The 23,400-nt window shown below is 36.6% G+C and overlaps 1 protein-coding gene across 2 annotated transcripts in view; it reads left to right on the plus strand.

The window, feature by feature from the left end:
- LOC136753034 (early growth response protein 2b) overlaps window positions 1–19,000 on the plus strand; it is a 54,999-nt gene extending 35,999 nt beyond the window's left edge. Inside the window, exons 3-5 of one of the 2 annotated variants that reach the window (XM_066708827.1) lie at window positions 5,590–5,686; window positions 5,868–5,945; window positions 6,970–7,380. In XM_066708827.1, the coding sequence (XP_066564924.1) occupies window positions 5,590–5,686; window positions 5,868–5,904 (134 nt within the window). In that variant the 3' untranslated portion in view covers window positions 5,905–5,945; window positions 6,970–7,380. Of the gene's footprint in view, window positions 1–5,589; window positions 5,687–5,867; window positions 5,946–6,969; window positions 7,381–18,766 lie in introns of those variants that run through there. The other variant, XM_066708828.1, reaches the window with a different exon arrangement.
- The last annotated feature ends 4,400 nt before the right edge of the window (window positions 19,001–23,400 follow it).

The following is a 23,400-nucleotide window of genomic DNA, read 5'->3' on the forward strand; positions in this document are numbered from 1 at the left end:
GTATATGGCATGAATGTTTCCCAGAGTGTAATAAAACATTCTGAGTTTGTGCTTACCAGCTTTATTTCCAATTGGATTGTCAACCTCAACTTCATCGTAATATAGCAATATCTGTAAACCTGTTTGATGTTCCACAAAAAGGGAATGAGATCTGAATACATGCCCATCACACACACTTCTAACTACAGAGGGATCCGCATATAGTGGAATGGAAAAAATCATGTCACAGATTGGCTTATTGTGGTTTTTCTTATGTCCAATTCTGTGCCCTAGAACTACTTCTTTGGGTTCCTTCAAATAGAAAAGTACAAAGAAACACAATGACTATTCATATATTTATATAATATACATATGTGACTTAACTTGTATGGGATTTAAGAATTAGTTCAATATTTATTTGTGCCTGGCTAAATCTTGATTCTCAAAATAAATATTTAAATCAAAATGTTTATATACTTGCTCAAAAAAATTAAGGGAACAATTAACACTGATTTCTGCACTTGGAGTGTTCCCTTAATTAGTTTGAGCAGTATATGTATTAATCACTGAGACATGCATAAGTGTATACAATATATGTATGCTTTTTGAACAAAGTTTTTACAATACTTACAATTATAGAACATAAAACTACATACTATATTAAAATAGGTCATTCAGTCTAATAATTTGTATTTATTTATTTGTTACTGAAATATACGTGATTAAGCTTAATCTTGCATGCAATTACATTTTAAGAAAGATCTGTACTTTACTTACAACATAACTGAAGTGGTTTCTAGCATATCTGCCCAGCTTAAATTGTGTATCAATGCCTTCAAAAAAGTTTTCCTTCATTACATCGTCACCAATGAAACTGGGATCTATGTCCTGCTCCTGAAGTTGATTGCATACACTTTTGAAAATTCTTGTACGGTAGTTTTCTATGGAATGCCATTTGAGTCAATAATAAATAAATAAATATAAATAAATAAATAAATAAATAAGGCTATGAAATAAATAAAGAGGCAATAAATATATAAATAAATATATAAATGATTCAATATATAAATAAATAGTATTTTTTTTTTAATTATGTTTTTCATAATGGCACATTTCAGTATTTCATGGCACAATTTCATAATGCCACATTTCCATTTGGTATATTCAAATAAATGGGGCGTGGTTTCTCACAGATTCAGACCAAAGCAACAGCACATTGAGTCTGTATCGCTGCTGTGCGGACAATACGGAGGACAGCGGAGGCTCCGACACGCCGTGCTGTTCTTAGCACATCAAACTGTGGTAGCATCGAATACACCATTACAACATTATCTGTACTTAGAGATTAAAAGAGAATCATGCTGTAGTGCCGTGATATTTACGGGAGAGTCTAAAAGGCCTAATCCTGAAAAAAGCCTAATGTGCTTTACACATGACCATTACTTTTCTAACTGTGTATGTTTACATTTGGAAACTTCCTAATGCCATCAATAAAGTATGGAAACATTTAAGTAACATTAACAATACGATTATGATGTTAAGGGCTGCATATATGTGAATATTGCCTAATGTGGAAAGGGCTTAAGGTGGTTAACTGTACTTAAAACATAACCACGTGTTAATCCTTATTGTAACCAAGGTGAATTGTGCGTAATGTTAAATGCGGTGAATGTGGGAATAGCTTAACATGGTTTACTCTACTAACCATTGGATCATAACTTTTCTTATGACAAGACCCACACCTACCAGTCCTATACAAAAGAGCAGGCACTTAACTGAACACAATCAATATCAAATACACGTTACATACGCAGTAAGAAGTGCGCAGAACCTCACAGGACCTCGCAAAATCTGGTTTAATTTTCAAACATATCAGCAGTTCATACCCAAGCTTTATATTTGATATAACTTCGCAATACCATTCACATCACCTGTGGTGTTTTTTTCTGACATCTGCAATATCAAAATCTGGTCAAACATTGATGAAAGGGCTACGAGTAAAATTGCTTAACGCGTCTCAATTCATAAGCTACATAAAAGTGGCTTTGGAATTTTCTCTTACACAGTTATCTACTTATATATGTGCGTTTATGGGTTTTTTGTATTTCAAATCATTTGAAAATTTAAATGTATTTAATTGATAAAATTACCAAAATAAACTATAAAATGTGAACTGACTGGCTGCTCTCTCCCACAGTGCAGCTCCCGCCCGACTAAGGTCGAGGGGCTACATACTGGTGAGAGCTACTGTGAGTTACTATAGGGTGCTGTCCTCCAAATGTGTAGATATGTCAGTTTTTATGGAAAGAGATACTGATTTTTACAAACCATATCTGTTGTGTCAATGCATTTTAAAAACAAATAATTGTCTAAGCCATCGGTACATATTTCCAATGTGTTAGGCAAACTAAATGTAGCAGTATACACATGGCTTTCTCCACATTAAACAGATGTGAATAACAGTTTCATAAAAAACATATCGTCTGCAGGGAAATGGGCAGAAAGATTTTTTTTTTTTTTTTTTTTTAAAGCCTTTAAGTTAATGATATTCGAAAACTCGTGTCTGGTGTTTAAATTTGGATGTGTGCAGGCCGACTATTTTTTCAGAATTCAAATGGATATTCTTAAAAGTTATCTTTGGAAATGTATAATGTGCCTGCAATAAACTAATGTATCATTGTTTTTTGCTGCTGTACAATTAAGACGATCCATATGATATGTAAACGGCTTTCTGTGTTCATTACTAAATTTTGAGTTTGACAAATAGCCAGTCATTACAATGTAATGATTTAGGTCATTCATTAATACTGACCAATAATTACCTTGGGAGACTGATTGCCCTACATGTTAGATAATGGAATTCAAATTGTATTGTCTGTTTTCCATCACACATTTTAACATTTATGGTGACGACCATACTTGGGTGCGCAAAGCATCAGGGGTTCGAGAGTTTGGACTGCAAGCAAGGTGTGTGTTTTGTAATACCACAGTGAAGACTGTTTACATCCTGTGTGTAGTTTGTTTTGTTCACTTTTGGTTTTGGCCTTCATGCCAGTTTACTTTGTGTTTCTTCAATAAAAGTCTTGTTTTTGTTACCTGTGGTTCCATCTTTGAGCCTCAATTCCCGGCCACCCCATCACACACACTTTTGTGGGGCTTCTTTTATTGATTCAGCATTGAATACTTTTTCAACAGTAATTGGTACATCCGTTAACCTTGTATGCATTATAGACGTGAACTCGTTGTTAGAAGTCACTACTGTATTACCACACTTGCCACGAGTATTGACGTGTGTTGCTTGTACCTGTTTACAAAAGTCGGTAGTATTTACCTATTTTTTTAATTGTAAAATTAAATCAGTAGGATCATTCTCTCCGTTAAACTCAATGTGGTGAATCTTCTTGTTCAAAAAGTCTTTACCTTAAAATCAGACCAAATCAGAATAACAGGAAGAAAGTAACCAAACAACTTCTCCAAAAGTCATGGACCATAATATGCATTAGGTAATGAAGATGTATAAGTGTCAGCAGTTGCCTTTGATTTTTGTTTATCCTTCTCCCCAGTACTGTGGAGAAATTTATTTAATTTTGACTTCCATTTCATATTACAATAATTTCCTTATTTTACAGTCAAAAAGTCCGTTTTTACCATTTTGCCCAGGCACCACAAGATGCCCAGCAACAATTGCAATGACATAAATCTGATGCATCTAACCCCCCATTGTCTGATTTACAATCCTATTTTTTTTCTGGAATTGCACAAATACACCAGCCAGCAGTGAAAACGTGCATTTTCCCCTATATGTATACATTACATATATAATGGAATATAATTATAACTAAACAGAATAAGTAGATATGTACAGAGCACCGCAAATTATGGTTAAAAAGCAACTTAATTCTTATACTTTTATTTTAATGCGCGTTCGACCGTCGTTCATCCCTCCTCGACTCCCAAAGTGCAGGTTGCGTTGTGTTGCCAGCAGCTGCTGCTCACGTCACACAGGGATCCTGCCCCGTCACTCCTGGAGCCAAGAGAGTCAGCCGAAATCAAATCAAATCGCATCCCCCGCCCCAAAGCTAATCGGTGTTGTGAAACTACTGAAACATACATTATGAAAATAATAACGGAATAAAACGTAATTAGAAGGATGTGATCAACGGAGTAGTATATACTATATATTGTGAACTGATCAAGTTTATGTGTAAAGACTTTGGCATTAACGTTTTAGCTAACTTTAACTGCTGACAAACAACTTTGCTATCCACTGTCTCCTGTCGTACCGATTTTCTGGTGGAAAATATGCCACTCATGCTCCGTTTCTCCCATCTCTTTGTATATCATTGTCATGTTTAATTGTGTTTACTGGCCCTCGCGTCTTAGGCGTCTACCTGTATCATAAGTGTTTTTGCCACCAGAGCACTTATCCGCACGAGTATTTCAAAAAAGCCTTCAATACGGGCTAAAATAGTATCCGCCGATAAACTATGTTGATCAGTCTGACGTGCTAAGAACAGCACGGCGTCTCAGAGCCTCCGCTGTCCTCCGTATTGTCTGCACAGCAGCGATACAGACTCAATGTGCTGTTGCTTTGGTCTGAATCTGTGAGAAACCACGCCTCATTCATTTGAAAATACCAAATGGATATGTTCCATTATGAAATAGTGCCATGAAATTCTGAAATGTGGCATTATGAAATATTGCCATGAAATACAGAAATGTGGCATTTTGAAAAACGTAATAAAAAAATAGTATTTATTTATATATTGACTAATTTATATATTTATTTTTATATGTATTGCCTCATTTATTTATTTATTTATTTATTTCATAGCCGCATTTATTTATTTATTTCATAGCCATATTTATTTTATTTATTTCATAGCCATATTTATTTTATTTAATATTGACTCAAACGGCATTCCATAGTTTTCCATCAGCCCTTCTGTTGCATGGACAACGGAATCAACAGTTTTCTTAACAACGAAAAGCAGCAGGATGTTACATTGTATAATTAAAGATTTAACCAGCTACTGTTACATTTCCTAAGCTAAAAGGGCCGAGCTAACTTCTAATGTCTACACTGACAAGACTGTGTTGCCTGCACGAAAAACGAAGAAACCTTCAATATATGATTCAGTGAAGATGGTGATGGTGATGATCGTATTGACATTTATTTGTTACACTCTGCATATTTCTTATGCTAGCATTTTTTGTGTTTGTTTTAGATGAAGGTGATCACAATTCCATAAAGAAGAAATTGTAGAAAGCACTACACAAGTCTACATATTTACCTAAAGCACCTAACTGTACATTTTCACTATTTCGCAACACGTGTTTGAAAATAACCATTTAATGTAGGAGCCAACACAACATTCTCTTGTTGCTTTTGTCTCTGGAAACTCTCCTAATACTTAGAGATCCCAATGCCAAAGACAAAATATTGTAAGGTTAACAATGGTGTTGAATAACACATTACAATATTTCTAACCAATTTTAATCAACAAATACAGCTATGAACTTGTGAATTCCAAAGAACTATTCCGCTTTTACATATTATGTTGTTTTAGTTTGAGGAGGGTGTTCCTAAGGGCCTCATTTTATTTCCAGTTACTCCAATTTGGGGATCCCAGATAACGAACGCATCCCTGAGAAGATCTAATGCTCCAGAATACCTCTGTGACGAGGCTGGTGCAACGATTTCAAGGTATGTATAATCTCAGCCATTTTATAATAATTTGAGTAGGATTGTTTTCAAAATTTGGTGAAGATATTTTGCACCCACTATTATGTAATTAAAATATATTATGAAATCTAAATCAGTATATTATGCCTAACAATTTGATGTATATGAGTTCTTGATCTGTCGTTATTGTTTTTTTCTTTAGCTCTGGAAGCACTGATAAACACTCCACCATGAACTGAAACTACTGGGGAATCAAGGAGGAGATCAGACTCGTATGACCGTGAGTTTTGCAGTACGCTATTTTAATGGTTAAAATTATTTAGATTTCAATTTGATTAAACCAAGATGCAGCAATTCTAAAAATATTTGAACTGTATAATTAACCATCAGTAATGTACTGATGTACTGAGTGTACTCACTCACTCAAGTAATGCACACACACCCCACATGCCCCATATACAAACACACACCCCACACACACACTGAAAAACACACACATATGCACCCCGCCCACCCACACACAATCCATTCTGATTTATATGTTGTAACACAATGACATGTGGAAAAGTCCTAGGGGGGTGAATACTTTTGAGAGCCACCGTAAATAAACAAATGCATGAGTACTAAAACATTTTTGTATACGTCAATTAAATAAACATTTTACCCACACGCTGATCAAGAATTCCAAACCTGGTACCGATGGTGGTTTTTTTTCTTCGTTTTTGTGAGCAGTTTTGCATTAGATTTATAATTAGCGGTGGATGGGTTAGCTACACTTACTTAATACATTTCGATTTGAATTAAATATAATGAACTGTCCCATGATAAAGGCTACATTATTTGAAGAACAGAAAAAAATATGTTAGATAGCAATGTTAGACAGTTACGGTTGATTTATTTTACAGTGAATCCCCAAAACTCTACCCTACCTAGAATAACATTGGCTACAGTGCAGGATTAATCTGTCTGTGAAGCAAGTGTTTTGAGTCAGGTACTTTGTTTACTCAAACAGGTGCAGACTGTGTGCCCGTTAGTGAGCCTTCAAAGTGAACACACAGTCATCTGGTCAGCCTATCTATACCCCAAACTAAAAACTGGTATTGGCAGTTAAACGTGATTATTTGGTTGGTCAAACTTTTGATTTGATTTAAACTTAACTCAAATCTTACAGTGCAGTAAAAGGCAATATGATCATCTTGAACATTTGAACAACAACCACAATGATTACTACATATGTTGATCTGCTCTTGCATACTATTATAATTAACTTTTTGTGGGTTCCTTTGTTTTTGAATGTTTTCCAGGTGGAGTACCAAGTGGATGAAAATGTAATTGCCAGGGAATGAAAAATGATTGAAAATGGAATCGACTCAAGTGGCTTTGGAATGCTTATAAACTAAATTTAAGAATATATAATCTAAATATGAAATTATAAATATTCATTTTCTTGTTTTTGTTTTTATCATTAATATAAAAAATACATGTATACATAACTACACAATCCTTACTTTTATATTTGTTATTTTTCCACTTTAAACCAACTTGCTCTAGGACCAGACGTGATCACATTTTACAAAACTTTAATTAAATAGCCTTTTGTTTTTGTATGATTAGGAGAAATAAATACAATGTTGTGAAGTGTGATAGGGGTGTTGTCAAAGTTTTGATCAGGTGCTGCCCAGAGCCTATACAAAATAAAGAAATGTGCCAGTTAATTTGTTTTTGTAGTCAATTGTTAGGTCTTTAAAGTAATAGTATAGGATGTTGCAGTATAAGGCATAAGAGCACATAATCATCATAACATAAGAATGTCTGGAAAACTTTCCTGAAAAACATTCTGGGAACCATTTATCCTAATGTTCCCGGAACTTAAAATTGTTAACTGGGATTTTTGTATCCCTTTTATAAACGGAATAACCAACTAGGAGCCGGCTGCAGAACAGAGGAACAGAGGAGACTACGTGGGGACTTGATCCAAGTCTTGAAAATTGTGAAGGGCATCGACCACATCAAACCAGAGGAGCTTTTCTAGATCAGCAGGGACATACGCACCCAGGGACATAAATGGAAATTGGGCTTCAAGGCATTCAAAATGGAAAACGGGAGACACTTCTTTACACAGAGAGTAGTTACAATCTGGAACAAACTGAAAAACATTCTGGGAACCATTTATCCTAATGTTCCCGGAACTTTAAATTGTTAACTGGGATTTTTGTATCCCTTTTATAAACGGAATAACCAACTAGGAGCCGGCTGCATACTTAACTCCCAAGCAGGATTTGAAATCCACTCACTTCAAAACTACATTCTAGTTAAAGCATGCTTTGAAGTTAAGACTAGATTATGGCTTTAATGCAACTGGTTCCAGGTCTTGTGGGTTATGTTAATTAATTTGCGACAAGAATATTGAATCTTGAATAGGTCAGCTGGTGTAGCTGTTTAAAATGTGTTTATCACTGATCATTTTTGTGATGCAATCAAAAACTAGAAGTTGCATACAACTTTTAAGGCTTCCAAGCTGTATCAGTAGGTTTCAGATTTTAGCAGGCATTTGTAGTTTAAATGCATGTGTTATTAAAGGTGTAATTTTCAATTTCAATCCATTGAAGTATACATTTGAGGTTTTCAATCTTTTGCCAGTTGTACTGTGTATTTCAATGTCACTGGACTATAATATAATTTTTTTGCTTGCATGCATCAATTATGTGCAGAGCTTGTGTGCACTGTATTCCAGTGTGCAGGAAATGTGTAATGTATCTAAAGCGGGGCGTACGTTTTTTTACATTAGCCCACGGCACCCATGATTTCACTGGGGCAACTTGTCTTTAACAACCTTGGTAGTACTCTGTACTAGGGTCATGCATGCCAATTTGTGTCACAGTGGATATAAGTGGCATGGAATAGAAGGCACCAAAGCTTGAATCAGAGAATGCTACATGGCGGACAAAGCATGCACCCCAGGAACTTCTGATGAACATAGTGGGGCATAAGGTATGCATGTGTATGAAGTGGCATATGCATGTGTCAGTTGGTTTTGGAGAAGATTATTGTAGCATTTCATGTGACACTAATCACAATATGGCGGCAGCACCATGTGACCGCCACATGTACAGTGAGGGGAAAAAAGTATTTGATCCCCTGCTGATTTTGTACGTTTGCCCACTGACAAAGAAATGATCAGTCTATAATTTTAATGGTAGGTGTATTTTAACAGTAAGAGACAGCATAACAAAAAAATCCAGAAAGACGCATTTCCAAAAAGTTATAAATTGATTTGCATGTTAATGAGCGAAATAAGTATTTGATCCCCTATCAATCAGCAAGATTTCTGGCTCCCAGGTGTCTTTTATACAGGTAACGAGCTGAGATTAGGAGCACTCCATTTTACTGTCATGATGAGTGAATATTGTAGAAAAATTCCACACTAGTATACAGGTTTGCAAGGCCCCACAAAATGATGCTGTTTACAAAGAGAGCACTCCACTGCTCCTAATCTCAGCTTGTTACCTGTATAAAAGACACCTGGGAGCCAGAAATCTTGCTGATTGATTTGGGATGAAATACTTATTTCCCTCACTGTAAACAATCCCCTTCCCCTATAACTGCAAAGTGTGGACTTCTTTAACAACTGAACAGCATGCAAAGGCAACTTGCATAAATATTTAAACAAATAAATTATAAGTATTAAGCGGGACCATGTCTTTGGCTAGGCGCATAGTGATAGAGTTTGTAGTCTCGATCCACCGTTTGCTTTTCTTGTCGTAGGCAGTCCCTCTAGCAAACGCGTCTTCAAGTGACATCCGACTCTACTTTTCTTTTTCTTTTCCAGTGTTACCTGCTGATGTGGAGGACGCTGATCTTAGTTTCATGCATTCATTATATTCCAAGACATGTTTGTGGCTAAGGTGGCGGAGCAAATTGCCTCCGTTGACAACTTTAGCCCAACAACATAAATAGTCGTTTGGTCGTCGTATGATTTTTTAAAACCAAAGAACCTCCAAACAACAGACACGGTTCCTCTTTTTGGCGCAAGTTCTTCTGTGTCATCACGTTCTACTTGTTCTACAGCTTCAGTTTCGGAACTTTCAATGTCTATCCTATCCATCTTCGCCGTCACGCTTAGTAACACATACAGCCTGTGCCTTCACCACAGTGCAACAGTGAAAAGGGACCCCTCTCAAACAGTGTCGCGCCACGCCGCGTTCCGAGCGTTGTTTAAGCGACATACACCGGTATTGCGGTATATTAAAAATTCATATAACAAAAATAAACACCGGTATTCGGTATGAACCGGTATACCGCCCAGCACTACTTGCGCGGGCCTCAAATCTAGGCCCGAGCCCGGCCCGAGACGCTCAGGCCCCAGCCCGGCCCTTGACCGACAGCTCATCACAATCTCGGCCCGAGTCTGACTGGAGACCGTGTTTCGGTTTCTTTCCCCCCTCCCCATTACACAGCCTATACTACTGTTGCAGCCATTAAAATAGTTAAGTTTTGTTTTTAATGGCAAAGTAGTTATATTTCTTTTTGTTTCTTTATTAAGTTAATTTAGAAAAATGTTTGGAGCAGTTTTTCTTTTTTAAAGTGATGCCCAAGTGGCCAGCGGCCGACAGCGAGTTGATCACGTTTGATCAATTTAGCCTCTCAACTCACCACTTGACTTGCCTACAATAAAATCGATAGATATAAAACACTTCAAGCATATCACACAATGTTAGTTTAAATGTTTATTATCACCACCACAGTAAAAAGGCATTTTTGACAAGCTGACCAGGCTGCTCTGCTGCTCGCAATGGCGTGAGGAAAAACGAACGAACAGGCTGTACGATCTAAACACATAAAATAAAAATAAAAACATCTTACCTGACCTCAAAAATCAATGCGTCACCACAGAACATGGCCATTCTTATTTCCAATAGTTTCCAACAGTTAGACTAATGAAAATAAAGTCCAATCAAACAAAAAACAAGACAACCTCCTAGTCTTAACCTGGCTACAGCCAGAAGAACAGTCTTTTACAGAGCATCATGGAGAAAAAGCACAGCATCCACAGTGGAGGTTTCAGTCCAGTCCTGCTTTCTTCTGTCCTCTTCCAGCTGTGCTGAAGGCGCTCGCTGCTGCTGCCGGTGGCGGGGACACTAAAAACCGTGCGAGCCGGTCTGCACAGGCACGGTAGCATGCTCTCGTGTTGTCCATGGGAAACCTGTGTGCGTGAGCAGACTGTGTCATGGGTGTCAGTGTGATAGATTATATAACATATTTCCATGTTTGTTTTACCATCATCAACTTTCCATTGTTTTTTTTATGTCTAAAATATAAAAAGGAGGAGGAGCCTAAAACAGGCCCGATACCCGGCCCGCATGTGAACTATGACGTAAAAGTTTACCCGAAGCCCGGCCCTAGGGGTGTAAATAAGTCGGGGCCCGTCGGGCTCGGGCTGAAATGCAGGGCTCTACACTGTACTAGTGTCATGCATACCAATATGTGGCACAGTGGGTATAAGTGGCATGGAATAGAAGGCACCAAAGCTTGAATCAGAGAATGCAACATGGCGGACAAAGCGTGCGCCCCAGGAACTTCTGATGAACATAGTGGGGCATAAGGTATGCATGTGTATGAAGTGGCATATGCATGTGTAAGTTGATTTTGGAGAAGAAGATTTTTCAGTTTTCAGTGCATTTGTAGGTATAAGTGGTTTCTACAACACTTGCGAGTTTCGTGAGTTTTCATGCCTGTATGAGCATTTTAGGGACATTAGATATTTTGGCAGAAGGAAATTAAAAATAATAACTAGAAGTTGCAGGCAACTTTTGAGGCTTCCAGGTGCTTGCAGTCGAGAAATGTATGGTTTCAGACTCAAAAATATTAATCAGATGAAGACATGTTGACAACAGTTTTTGCTTAAAGGTTTTGGAAAGCAGAGTATTCATGGTCAAGTTCCCCCTCTTGTGGTCAAATATTTTAAGGAACAAGCCAGTTACAATCTCAATAAACCAACTACACTTATTTAATTGAAATATATCAATTTAATTACATCAGTAATACCATCAATACATCTAATATCATAATATAGTAGTAAACACTTGATTCTCCAAGTTTCATTTTGTGTACTTTAAAACACAATTTAACCATTTAAGTAGCTTTAGATTGCTGCTGCTCTTCAATTTGCATTTACCTTCTCAAGCTTATTTAGTTGCATAACTGGTGTTTCATATAGTTATCACGTTGATTTCTGATGTGTGCGTTATATATATTTACAGCTGGAAAAGCAAAGTATATCACTAAGGAGCAAATAGCTCCAATTCATTTTTACGATTGCGCCTGATCGAGTTTTTTAGGGTTTAGCTCGCACAGTACATGTCTTATATTCACCCTTTCAACTCTACTTTATAGAGCCAGCGATTAAATTATCCATTAGGAGAAGGCACATCACGAGGTCTTCTTCCTGACCAAAAAAAAAAAAAAAAAAAAAAAACAGAACCGCAGCAGGGTACGTGCAATAGGAACAGTCTGGGCAACGTTATAAGTTCCGAACGGAGCAGCAAAAATAACAGTCCAGGACAAAACATGTCCAAGTCTCATTATAAAACAGCCAAAGAAATAAGCAACAACAACCCATAACATCACATTTTCAGGCACGAGAAAGGGCACCAACAAGGATGTTATCACACCCTTTAATGTGCCACACAACCAGAGGAAAATTTTGTAACAGACTCCACCGCAGCAGTCTTTGGTTGGTATGTCCAAGTCTTTGCAAAAACGTTGAAGAATTATGATCAGTATAAATCAAGATAGAACTACACCCACTCAAATAGATTTCAAAATGCTTAATAGCAAAAACCAGAGCGAGAGCTTCTTTTTCTATAACCGAGTAATTTCTCTGATGCTTACCAAACTTCTTAGAAAAGAAGCAGACAGGATGCTCAACCCCACATAGGTCATCTTGCAGCAAAACAGCTCCAGCACCAGCATCACTTGCGTCCACTGTCAGTTTAAAAGGCTTGAAGAAATTTGGCGCAGCCAGAACTGGTGCATTTATTAAAAGAGCCTTGGCCCCCTCAAAAGCCTGCTGACACCTTTGGGTCCAAACAAAACGGACCTTAGCACTTAAAAGATCAGTAAGAGGTGTTACAACAGATAAATTGTTACAAAAGGCCCTATAGTACCCTACCATCCCTAAAAACCTCCTTAAATCATTACGACTGGTAGGGATGGGAAAATTGTCAATTGCCTCCACCTTAGCCCTTACTGGCCTCACTTGTCCCTGACCCACCACTTTTCCAAGATAGATAACAGTAGCTTTCCCAAACTCACATTTTTCTAAATTCACAGTAAGATTTGCATTGATCAAGCTTTCAAAAAGTTCAGTTAGTAGAACAACATGCTCGCTTGAAAACACCTTTTTCTCAACCAATGCAGAGACAATTGCAGCTTTAACATCAGCCTTTCGGCTGCCCTTAACAACTTCAATTTCATAGTAAGTAGAAAGTTCCAAAAGCTCCGCCTTAGTGCAGCGATCCAACTGCTCCACCGTCGGCGCTTCAGAAAACTGGCCTACATTAACCTCAATAACAGCACGCAAAAACCGCTAATAAAACAGCACAAAAACTACTATATGCGACTCTGAACTCTAATCCGAAATAGCAGCTAAAAAAAAAAAAAAAAAAACAATGCGGCAAAAGAAGCGTGCGCGACACAAAGTAGCAACACCACTCCCACCAATGAATCGGAGCAAAAAGGTCCCGGACAAGCCCCCATTTCATGTTACGACCATAAAAGCGCTCACTAGCAAGAATGCAGCACTGCACGCTTCGTGTATATATATATATATATATATATATATATATTTCTTGAAAAAAAGGAAACAAAGAAGAGAAAACTCCAAACCAAAAAAAAAAAACAAGCGTTTTAGAGGGAGGTTCTCTTGAAACTTCCGTTGGAGGCTTTATAGGTCAGGTGACATCTCTTCCATCAAACGTAGTGCACCAGAATCTCCACCCACACCAATCATCTTAAAGCAATAATGAGCGGGGCATAACATATATTACTGTAAATTGAGATTTCTCAGAGAGAAGAGCTCAAAGTCGTGCTCCCCGTGTTGCATCCTTAACATGATATAAACAGGAAGTCATGCACTCTTTGTGATCTCAGTTTGAAATGACATTCAAATTAAATCAATAACCCACCTCTACAGATCCAGCAACGCTATTGCTCTTGTACCACTGTCCATTTTCATATATTTATTTTACAAAACGCATATTCATGTTTCTTATTAATCACATTTAATCCTATGTTTTAGTTTCACTTTCGTTTTCTCTTGCTTTTTCTCCTGGTTTCTCTACAGCTGAAATAATCCCTCACTAGTTTGTGTACTTGTTATAAAAAAATCAAACGAACAAGGAAACAAAAACAAGCTTTAAGCAGCTTAACACTGCTACAGCTTTTAAAATCGTAGTTACCATATCAACCTTATTTAGTTGTTTACTTGATGTTTAATTTGGTTGTCAAATTAATTAACGATGTGTATATTTATAATTCCAGCTTGTAAAAACTATGTTTTTCCATTAGGGGGAAATAGCTCCAATAATTAATATTAAGCCCCTGACCGAGTATGTCCGTTTTTTCGGTTATAGCTCGCACAATACGTCTTACGTTCACCCTTTCAACTCTACTTTATAGAGCCAGCGATTCTGCAATGTTCAGTATATAACATGTTACTGTAAATTACGATTTCACGGAGAGAGAAGAGCACAAAGTCGTGCCCCCGTGTTGCATCGTTAACATTAAACAGGAAGTCATGCACTCGCGGTGGCACTCGGTCTCAGTTTGAAATGCCTTTCAAATTAAAGCAATAACCCACCTCTACAGATTCAGCAATGTCACTGCTGTTGTACCACTCTTCATATTCATGTTTTTATTTTAATAATTTATGTAACACCCCTTCAACACCTAACAATATATGACACTAATTGAATCGATACAATGTGTACGGGCCCCGAGTTCTTTTGTAAATGTTGCTGAACTATTATTTCAAGCTTTTATGATTTCCCTGTCTGATATAGACTCTTAACTTACCTAACTTAAGCTATATAATACCTCCACCTTAAATAAGAGTAGTAAACAAATGATAAACCCCCAGGTCTAAATAACTTGATAACTGTTCACTTTTCCCCAAAAACATTCATGCACACACAGTTACATTAATTAAATGGGTTTACTGTTAACACCTCAAAATAATAAAGGCTTTACGATTAAGAAAGAATTAGAAAATAAACAGTGGCAAAAGAAAAATAATGGAAACTTAAATTAGTTATTGTTATCTTTTGTAACAAACAAATAGAAAATGCGATATCGATGAACAACAATATTCAATTTTACATAGTGGGCCCCACAACAACTAAAAAAATCAACTACCCTGATCTGATTTAAATGTATCATTTTTAATTAAATTAGTTATAATATTAATAGCTCTGTTATGATAATAAATGAGTAAACAGTTTAATCTACAAGTCTCATTTGTGTACATCAATATAAACTTGTATAGCTTAGAACTGCTGCATCTCACAGTTAACTTCCAGACCTCATTTAGTTGTTTACTGCGTTTCATTTTGTTGGCACATTGATTACTGATGTGCACGTTACATATAATTACAGATTGTTAAAGCAATGTTTTTCATTAAGGGGCAAATATCTCCAATTTTTAATATTGAACGCCTCAGTGAGTTGGTTCGTTTTCTTTGAGTGTTGCTCGCACAGTAAATGTCTTACGTTCACCCTTTCAATTCTACTGTGTAGAGCCAGAAATTGTGCATAGTTGAGTATATAACATGTCACCATAAGATACGATTTCACTGAGAGAGAAGAGGACAAAGTCCTGCCCCCCGTGTTGCATCGTTATCTATTTAAACAGGAACTGATGCAGGATCCAGCCGATCTCAGTTAGAAATGACTTTCAATTGAAAGCAATAACCCACCACTACAGATTCGGCAGTCATTGCTGTTGTACCACTGTTCATTTTCCTGTGTGTCTTTAAATATCTTGAAATGCTGTGTGTTGTTCATTACATTTAATTATTGTTTTTGTTACACTTTCGGTTTGTCTCCGGTATTTTTTGACTATAGCTGAAATAATCGCTGACTAGTTTGTGTACTAAAACAAAGCAAGCAAATAAAAATAAACTGTAAGCAGCTCATAACTGCTGCAGATTATACATTCGTAGTTACCTTCTAAACCTCATTTAAATGTTTATTTGATATTTCATTTGGTTGTCACATTGATTAATGATGTGTGCGTTATATATACTTACACCTGGAAAAGCAAAGTATATCACTAAGGGGCAAATAGCGGCAATTCGTTTTTAACTATTCCGCCTGACCGTTGTCCGTTGTTTCGGGTGTAGCTCACACAGGAAATGTCTTATCTTCACAATTTAAACGCTATTGATTAGAGCCAGCGATTCTGCACAGATGAATATATAACATGTTACCATATGTTACAATTTCACTGAGAGAGAAGAGCACTAATAATGCCCCCCCCCCTCATAAAACTATGATTTAATTTGTATATATATTAACTTATACAGTGTACAGCAAAATAAAGCAGCTGCTGTTTAGTTTAGTTTATATGTAAATGTAGCCTGGAGTACAGTTTGTATTACTACAAGGGGTAGCTGTTTTAATTTAGAGCCCCTAGGGGAAGATATTATTTACCCTCTATTTGTGAGCGTCCAGAGGTCATAGGTTAATGTTTTGTTCCTGTTACGAAGGTAAACCACATGAAATTATTGTCCCCTTTTATCTGTATTAAATCTTTACTTTAAAATTGCCATCCGTCGTTATTATCCACTGATATTAATTAATAGTTTCTTGTTAAACTCCCTTTTGAGTTATAATGGGTGAAAATGTTAGATTACGGTTAAAAGAAATATAAATATATTTGTGCTTGGGTTGTAACGGAGTGACTTTGGTGTAGAGATGTTTGTGATTTATGTTTGGACATGAATAGCGAGCATTTGTATCTTTATTTCAGAAGATCTACTTTAAAACGCATCTCACTTTGTTTCATTATTATTTTATTTTATTGTTTTATTTGTCTGTTGAATAAAGCAATGTTTTCTTGCTGTTATGAAGGCCGGATGCCTGGCTTGGATGTGACTGCATGTACAGAAAGAAAGAAACAGTAAAACTGTGATTGATCATCCACAAAATCTAGTTGTTGAATTCTATTAGTCAATCAAAACATAAAAAAACACAATGCCAAGTCATTCACTTCTACGAAACTCTGTATGGCCAAGTTATTATATTAAGCGAGGGATGTATGTAAATAATCGTATCAGTTGCCTGTGGTATTAGTAGGGCTATATGAAGTGCTCTTAAATATACAGCTCTGGAAAAAATTAAGATGCCGCTCCAAGTTCAGAAAACAATGTTAACTGGTCTCTTATTTTTTTCCAGAGCTGTATATAAATTAGACACACACACACACACACACACATATATATATATATATATATATATATATTATATAATTAATATATAATGTAATTATACAGTCTACATTACCAGTTGGTTTCAAGATGAAGTAATACTTGTTAACACATTGGCGTGCCTAAGTAATATTTTAACTTCTGCTGTGATTCTACAGGTATTCAAAATGGTGTAGAACGAGACCTATATATATATATAAATTGTTTGTTAGTCTATGGACATTGTACCTTCTAAAATTGAATGATAGTTGTTGCAGCACATACCAAACTAAAGTCAAAATAGCAGTTGGTGTTTGAAAAAAATACTAATCTAACCATGTAGGCACATTTTGTATTTCAGTGGTTATATGTTACAGACACCAATTATTTGGGCTAAGTTGTACATAAATATTGAAAGTAGACAGTTACAGACACCCATCATATCAATGGCACACTTAAGGATCTTGGTTTAGACTAGTAGCACTCATGTTAAAATTAACATTATTATTTCAAAATCACAAGCAAAATCTGTCAACCTCATATTGCTGGGTTTGTAACTTATCAAATGACATCTTAATTATAGGTGTACATTAAACATCCATGTAGGCATGAGTTAAGGGGAGGGATCAAATATAAATGTAAGTGCTATGGCTGAACTGTAGCACATTTGCACATTTCATGTGCCAATGTGAAATACATAATAAAAATTGGGCTAAGACATTAAGATAGCATATATTATTTTGCAAAGCAGTAGACACAATCTGCACAATCACGAAAGTCTGTGTTTGGAGAACATGTTATTGTGTTGTGTTTTGGCTAACTGTGTAGTCATTAATTCATTTATGTGGCATTTATGTTTAGAGATTAATAGACTAGTACCCTGAAGTCGTCAAATTTTACATTGGATGTGATATATTTAATGTTATATTTCAGAAACAGTCAACATATACACAAAATAATACAGAGGTAGCACTTTGTAATGATGTATATGACCATGTGTGATGTTCTTAAGCAAAACGGCAGCAAACGGTTCGTGTTGCGCAAATTTTCTACACAGAACTGCGGGAAACTGCACTATACGAATGTGACCTGTATGTTTGGTTTTAGTCATGTGATAGAGGTCAAGTCCTTCGTTTACTTATTGGCTGCGTTCACAACAGTTTTGTGCTGGAGCCTGCAGGAGTCTGCACGTGACATCACGGTCTGTGCATACGGTGGGTGGACAGCTTTGGCATTGGAAGTACAGTATTAAACAGAACAAAAATGGTGTCGGTGTTGAGAAAAGTCCTAATAGCAGAGGAAGTTAATGTGCTCGAAGTTCCCTTTGTGCTTCACCAGCTTTATAATTTACAGTGTATTAAAAATGGGCCATTTAATCAGTTCTTATCAGATTAAGTAGGTTTACGACTGTTTAATAATCTTTCATTAGTAGACATATGTTTCTCTGCTAATTGCTGGGACACTTAATGGTTAAATACTCACATATTGATCAGATTATTTACAACAGATATTGTGGACATAGGCTGCACATTATACCAACGATAGAGCCTAATTGAGCACTGTTGGTAGGTGCTTTTTAGTGATGGGTGAGAATAATGTTCCTAACTTTGTCTTGTTTTTTGTGTTTGTGTTTCAGATGCCAAGGAAGAAAAATTGGAGAAAATCTGTGGTAAAGAAGGGAAATTTTTATGATGCCCCTATAGACCTGCTGAACGAGGCCAACGTGCCGCCCCTTAAGGCCAACGTGCCACCCAATGAGGCCAATGTGCTGCCTACTGAGGCCAACGTGCCACCCTGCAAGGACAATTTGCCTATGGCTGTTGATAATGCTAATAAATATGAACAAATAAACAATGCAAATAAATTCGCCGAAAGGCACATATTTGAAATAAATGCTTGTGAGTTTAAATCATTGCAATTGAATTCATGTGAAACTGAAGATCATCTGAATAGGTCTGTATTGGGAAATGGATCAAGGACAGTTGAACTGACAGGTAATGCAATACATGACATTGATAAACTGCAAGAAAAGTGTACACTGCCACCAAATGTGAGTTCTATACGAGGATGGTTTCATCAAGGGCACCCTCAGTTTTTGGAAAATAGTGGAAGGCAATGTGTAGTGAACAGCCTAGCTGCAATACTATTCAGTCAAATGAAAAATGTGTTTTCATGGGCAGCACAAGATCTTGATAACATTCTCCACATAGGGAATGAATTGTATGGGTTTATACAAAAGTCAGTTACAGTACAGGATCACTATCTTTTAGTGTCGGATCTGCTGAATGTTCTTGATGTGTTTGACAAAGTGTTCTCCATAACACCTGGTAAATCCTTAACTGGATTAATGGAAACAACTAATGTGGATCATGATATTCACTTCCTGGTACCATTTAAAAATGCTTTAGACATAACAATGGCACAGTTTGATGCATGTTTTGTGACATTTTCAGCATCTACATTTGCAGTTACCAAGGCTGATGACAAGTTTGCAGTATTTGACGCCCATTCACGAAATGCTAAAGGTATGGCAGTGCCAAATGGTACAAGCATAGTACTTTACTTGCAAACTGTCAATGACGTACATGAACACTGTTGTAGATTGGCCTCATCTCTAAACACAAGTGAACATGGTCAATTTGAGGTCACGGGTATTAATGTAATGGAAACAATCTCCGAAACAATCTCCAATGTGGCATTCACTTCTGAATCAAATGATGTACTTATTGTTGGGCAAACTGAGCCTCGTAGGTTGTCATTTTCTCCTCTGACATTACAGCAGTGTGATCAGTTATGTTCTCAGTTGTGTCTGCAAAATGAATACAGTATCAATGTATTACAAGGTGAGCATGTTAATTCAATGGGTGAACCTTGTCAAAACCAACCCATAAAAGGTGATGGGAACTGTTTCTTCAGAGCTTTATCATTTGCAATTTGTGGTACAGAAAATAACCACTTTTTTAACCACTGAATTTAGAGAGAAGAAAAAACAAGCAGGTATGGCAAGGTACAAAGCAGATGTAAAATACAGGAAAGCAGTGAAAGCACATAGTATTGAAAAGTATGGAAAAGATTAACATAGAAAAGCAGTGAAAGAGTACAGCATTGAAAAGTATGACAAGGATGAGGAACACAGAAATGCAGTGAAAGAGTACAGTATGAAAAAATATGACAAAGACGAAGAACATAGAAATGCAGTGAAAGAGTACAGTATGAAAAAATATGAAAACGATGAGGAGCACAGAAATGCAGTGAAAGACTACAGTATTGAAAAATATGACAAGGATGAAGAACACAGAAATGCAGTGAAAGTACAGTATGAAAAAATATGACAACGATGAGCACAGAAATGCAGTAAAAGAGTACAGTATGAGAAAATATGACAATGGTGAGGAGCACAGAAATGCGGTGAAAGAGTACAGTATCGAAAAATATGAAAAAGATAAACACAAAAGAGCTACAAAAGAAAGAAGTGTAAGAAAGTACAGAGAAGATGAAGAACACAGAGAAAATCTGAAAAAAAGGAATTGGGCAACAAGAATGCAGAGTAACAATGAACAAAAACAAATGGATAATGTAATTCAGTGTTTCAGAAATGCAATTGCTCATGGTTCAGAATATGTGTGTTCAGTTTCTCATCGACAGCTTTTCGAAAAACAAGTAATTCCATGCAATAGAGAGAGTTATTCACACAAAGGTACTCATATTGCTTCAGCTGCTAATAAGTGTATAACAGATAATAACTTTCATGTGTGCACCAACATTTGTGGTGCTGATTGTTCACTGTGTGAAGGTCCTACATCTACACTATGGATATGCTATACATGTCACAGAAAACTTATTGGTGGGAAAATTCCAGCAGAAAGTGTAGCAGATAATCTCCACTTGGAACCTATTCCACCACAATTAAAGTGTTTAAATTCTCTTAAACAACATCTCATTGCACAACATATTCCAATCATGAAAATGCTTGCATTACCAAAAGGGGGACAGAATGGAGTTCATGGGCCTGTTGTATGTGTTCCATCCAGCATTGATAAAGTGACCACTGTTCTTCCAAGATGTGAAGCAGATGATCTGATGATCAGAGTAAAACTAAAGAGGAATCTTACCTATAAAGGTCATTATGAATACCAGTTTGTAAGCAATGAGCATGTGAAAAATGCCTTAGAATACCTGACAAAAAATAATATGTGGTATGAGGATGTGCATTTCAATCACGATTGGGTAAACCCCTTGTTAAAAAGCGCACAGCAGAGTGTACAGTGCAGCGACCAAGACAATGACACTTTGTCAAATCATCCAGACATTGAGGATACAGATGAGCAAAATAATGCTCAGTCAGAGCAAGATAATAACCATCATGGATTGTTTTTGGACACATGCTTACAGCCTGTTGATATTGCACAAGAAGTGCTTGATCAGCATTTTGACAGCATTATGTGTGTTGCACCTGCAGAAGGAAACAGTCCTGTAAAATTGCTTATGGATGTGAGTAATGAACCAAAGTCTTTTCCGGTGTTGTTTCCTACAGGAGGACCTACTTTTCATGATAAACGTGAGCAAAAGATAACATTAACACGATATCTTCATACACACTTACTAAATGCCGATGGTAGGTTTGCTAGAAACACTGATTTTATTTTTTATGCACAGTATTTGTCAGAAGTGAATCAAATTGTGTCCAATGTGTCTATCGCTTTGAGAAAAAGATCTGATGATGCAGGTGGAAACAAGGTAACATCTGAAATGTTAACTGATACAGAATCTCTTAAAAAGATACTTAAACATGATGAGGGTTACAAGTTTTTGAAACCTATTCGGGGCACACCTCCTTTTTGGCAAGCTACACAAAAAGATCTGTTTGCAATGTTGAGACAGCTGGGAATTCCAACGTGGTTTTGTTCATTTTCTTCGGCAGACATGAGATGGAAAGAATTTATAGAAACTGTCCTTAAAGAGGAAGGTAGTAAACAAAGCGCTGAAGAGCTTGACTGTTGTGCCAAATGTGCCATACTGAAAAAGAATCCAGTGACAGCTGCCAGAATGTTTGATCACAGATTTCACTGTTTCTTAAAACAGGTTATAATGTCACCTGCAGCTCCAATTGGAAAGATTAAAGATTATTTCTAGAGTGGAATTTCAGCAACGTGGATCTCCTCACGTCCATTGCCTTTTCTGGGTTGAAGATGCACCCCAAATTGACAAAGATGATGACATAGCAGTTTGTTGAATTTGTTGACAAATATGTCACTTGTGAAATCCCATCTTCAGACGATGATAAGGAATTGAATGAGATAGTTAACAGTGTTCAAAAGCACAGCACGAAGCATTCAAAGACTTGTAAGAAAAAAAAGCACCACTTGTAGATTTAACTTCCCTCGCCCACCATCTGAGGAGACTTTCATTTCAAGACCTGCGCAGAATGATTAAATGAATCTGGCAGCAGAAGAGCAGAATATAAATGGTGAGAGCTGTAGTGCTGATGCACAAGGTCAAAGTTCATCTAAGGATACACATGATAAGAATATAGGTTCTGGTATAGAATTTGAATCAACACAAATGACAAAGCAAGATGCAAAAGCAATCTTAGAAGTGATCAGGAATGCTGTATCAAATTCTGATATACATTTTGCATCATCAGAATCTTTGTTTGACAGTATTGGTATATCACAATATATCTTTGAAAAAGCTTGTGCTACATTAGCCAAGAAAACAAGTGTAGTTTTGAAAAGAGACCCTAACAATATCTGGGTAAATCAGTACAATAAGGATCTGCTGAGAAGCTGGAATGCAAATATGGATATACAGTTTGTTGTGGATGCTTACTCTTGTGTAGTATACATTATCTCCTACATTTCAAAAGCAGAAAGAGAAATGGGTTTGTTACTGGATCATGCTCAGAAAGAAGCCACAAATGAAGGAAATGCAGATGCAAAACATGCTCTGAAAAGACTTGGCGGTGTGTATCTTCACAATAGAGAAGTTAGTGCTCAAGAGGCTGTATATAGAGTTGCCACCATGAGGCTGAAAGAAGGATCTTTTAAGGTACAGTTAATTACTACTGGGGAACATCCTGTTAAAATGAGTTTGCCACTACACATTCTACAAAACAAAAGTGAAGTTGATGACATTCACAAAACAACATTTGGATGACAAGTATAGTAGATCATTATAAAAATAGACCTAAAGGAGGAGAATTTCACAACCTATGTCTTGTTAGCTTTTGTTCAGAATACAGAGTGCTGTCAAAATCTGAAATTTCAAGAA

Source organism: Amia ocellicauda, chromosome 7, assembly GCF_036373705.1.
Source record: "Amia ocellicauda isolate fAmiCal2 chromosome 7, fAmiCal2.hap1, whole genome shotgun sequence".
In the NCBI taxonomy this organism is placed as follows: domain Eukaryota; kingdom Metazoa; phylum Chordata; class Actinopteri; order Amiiformes; family Amiidae; genus Amia; species Amia ocellicauda.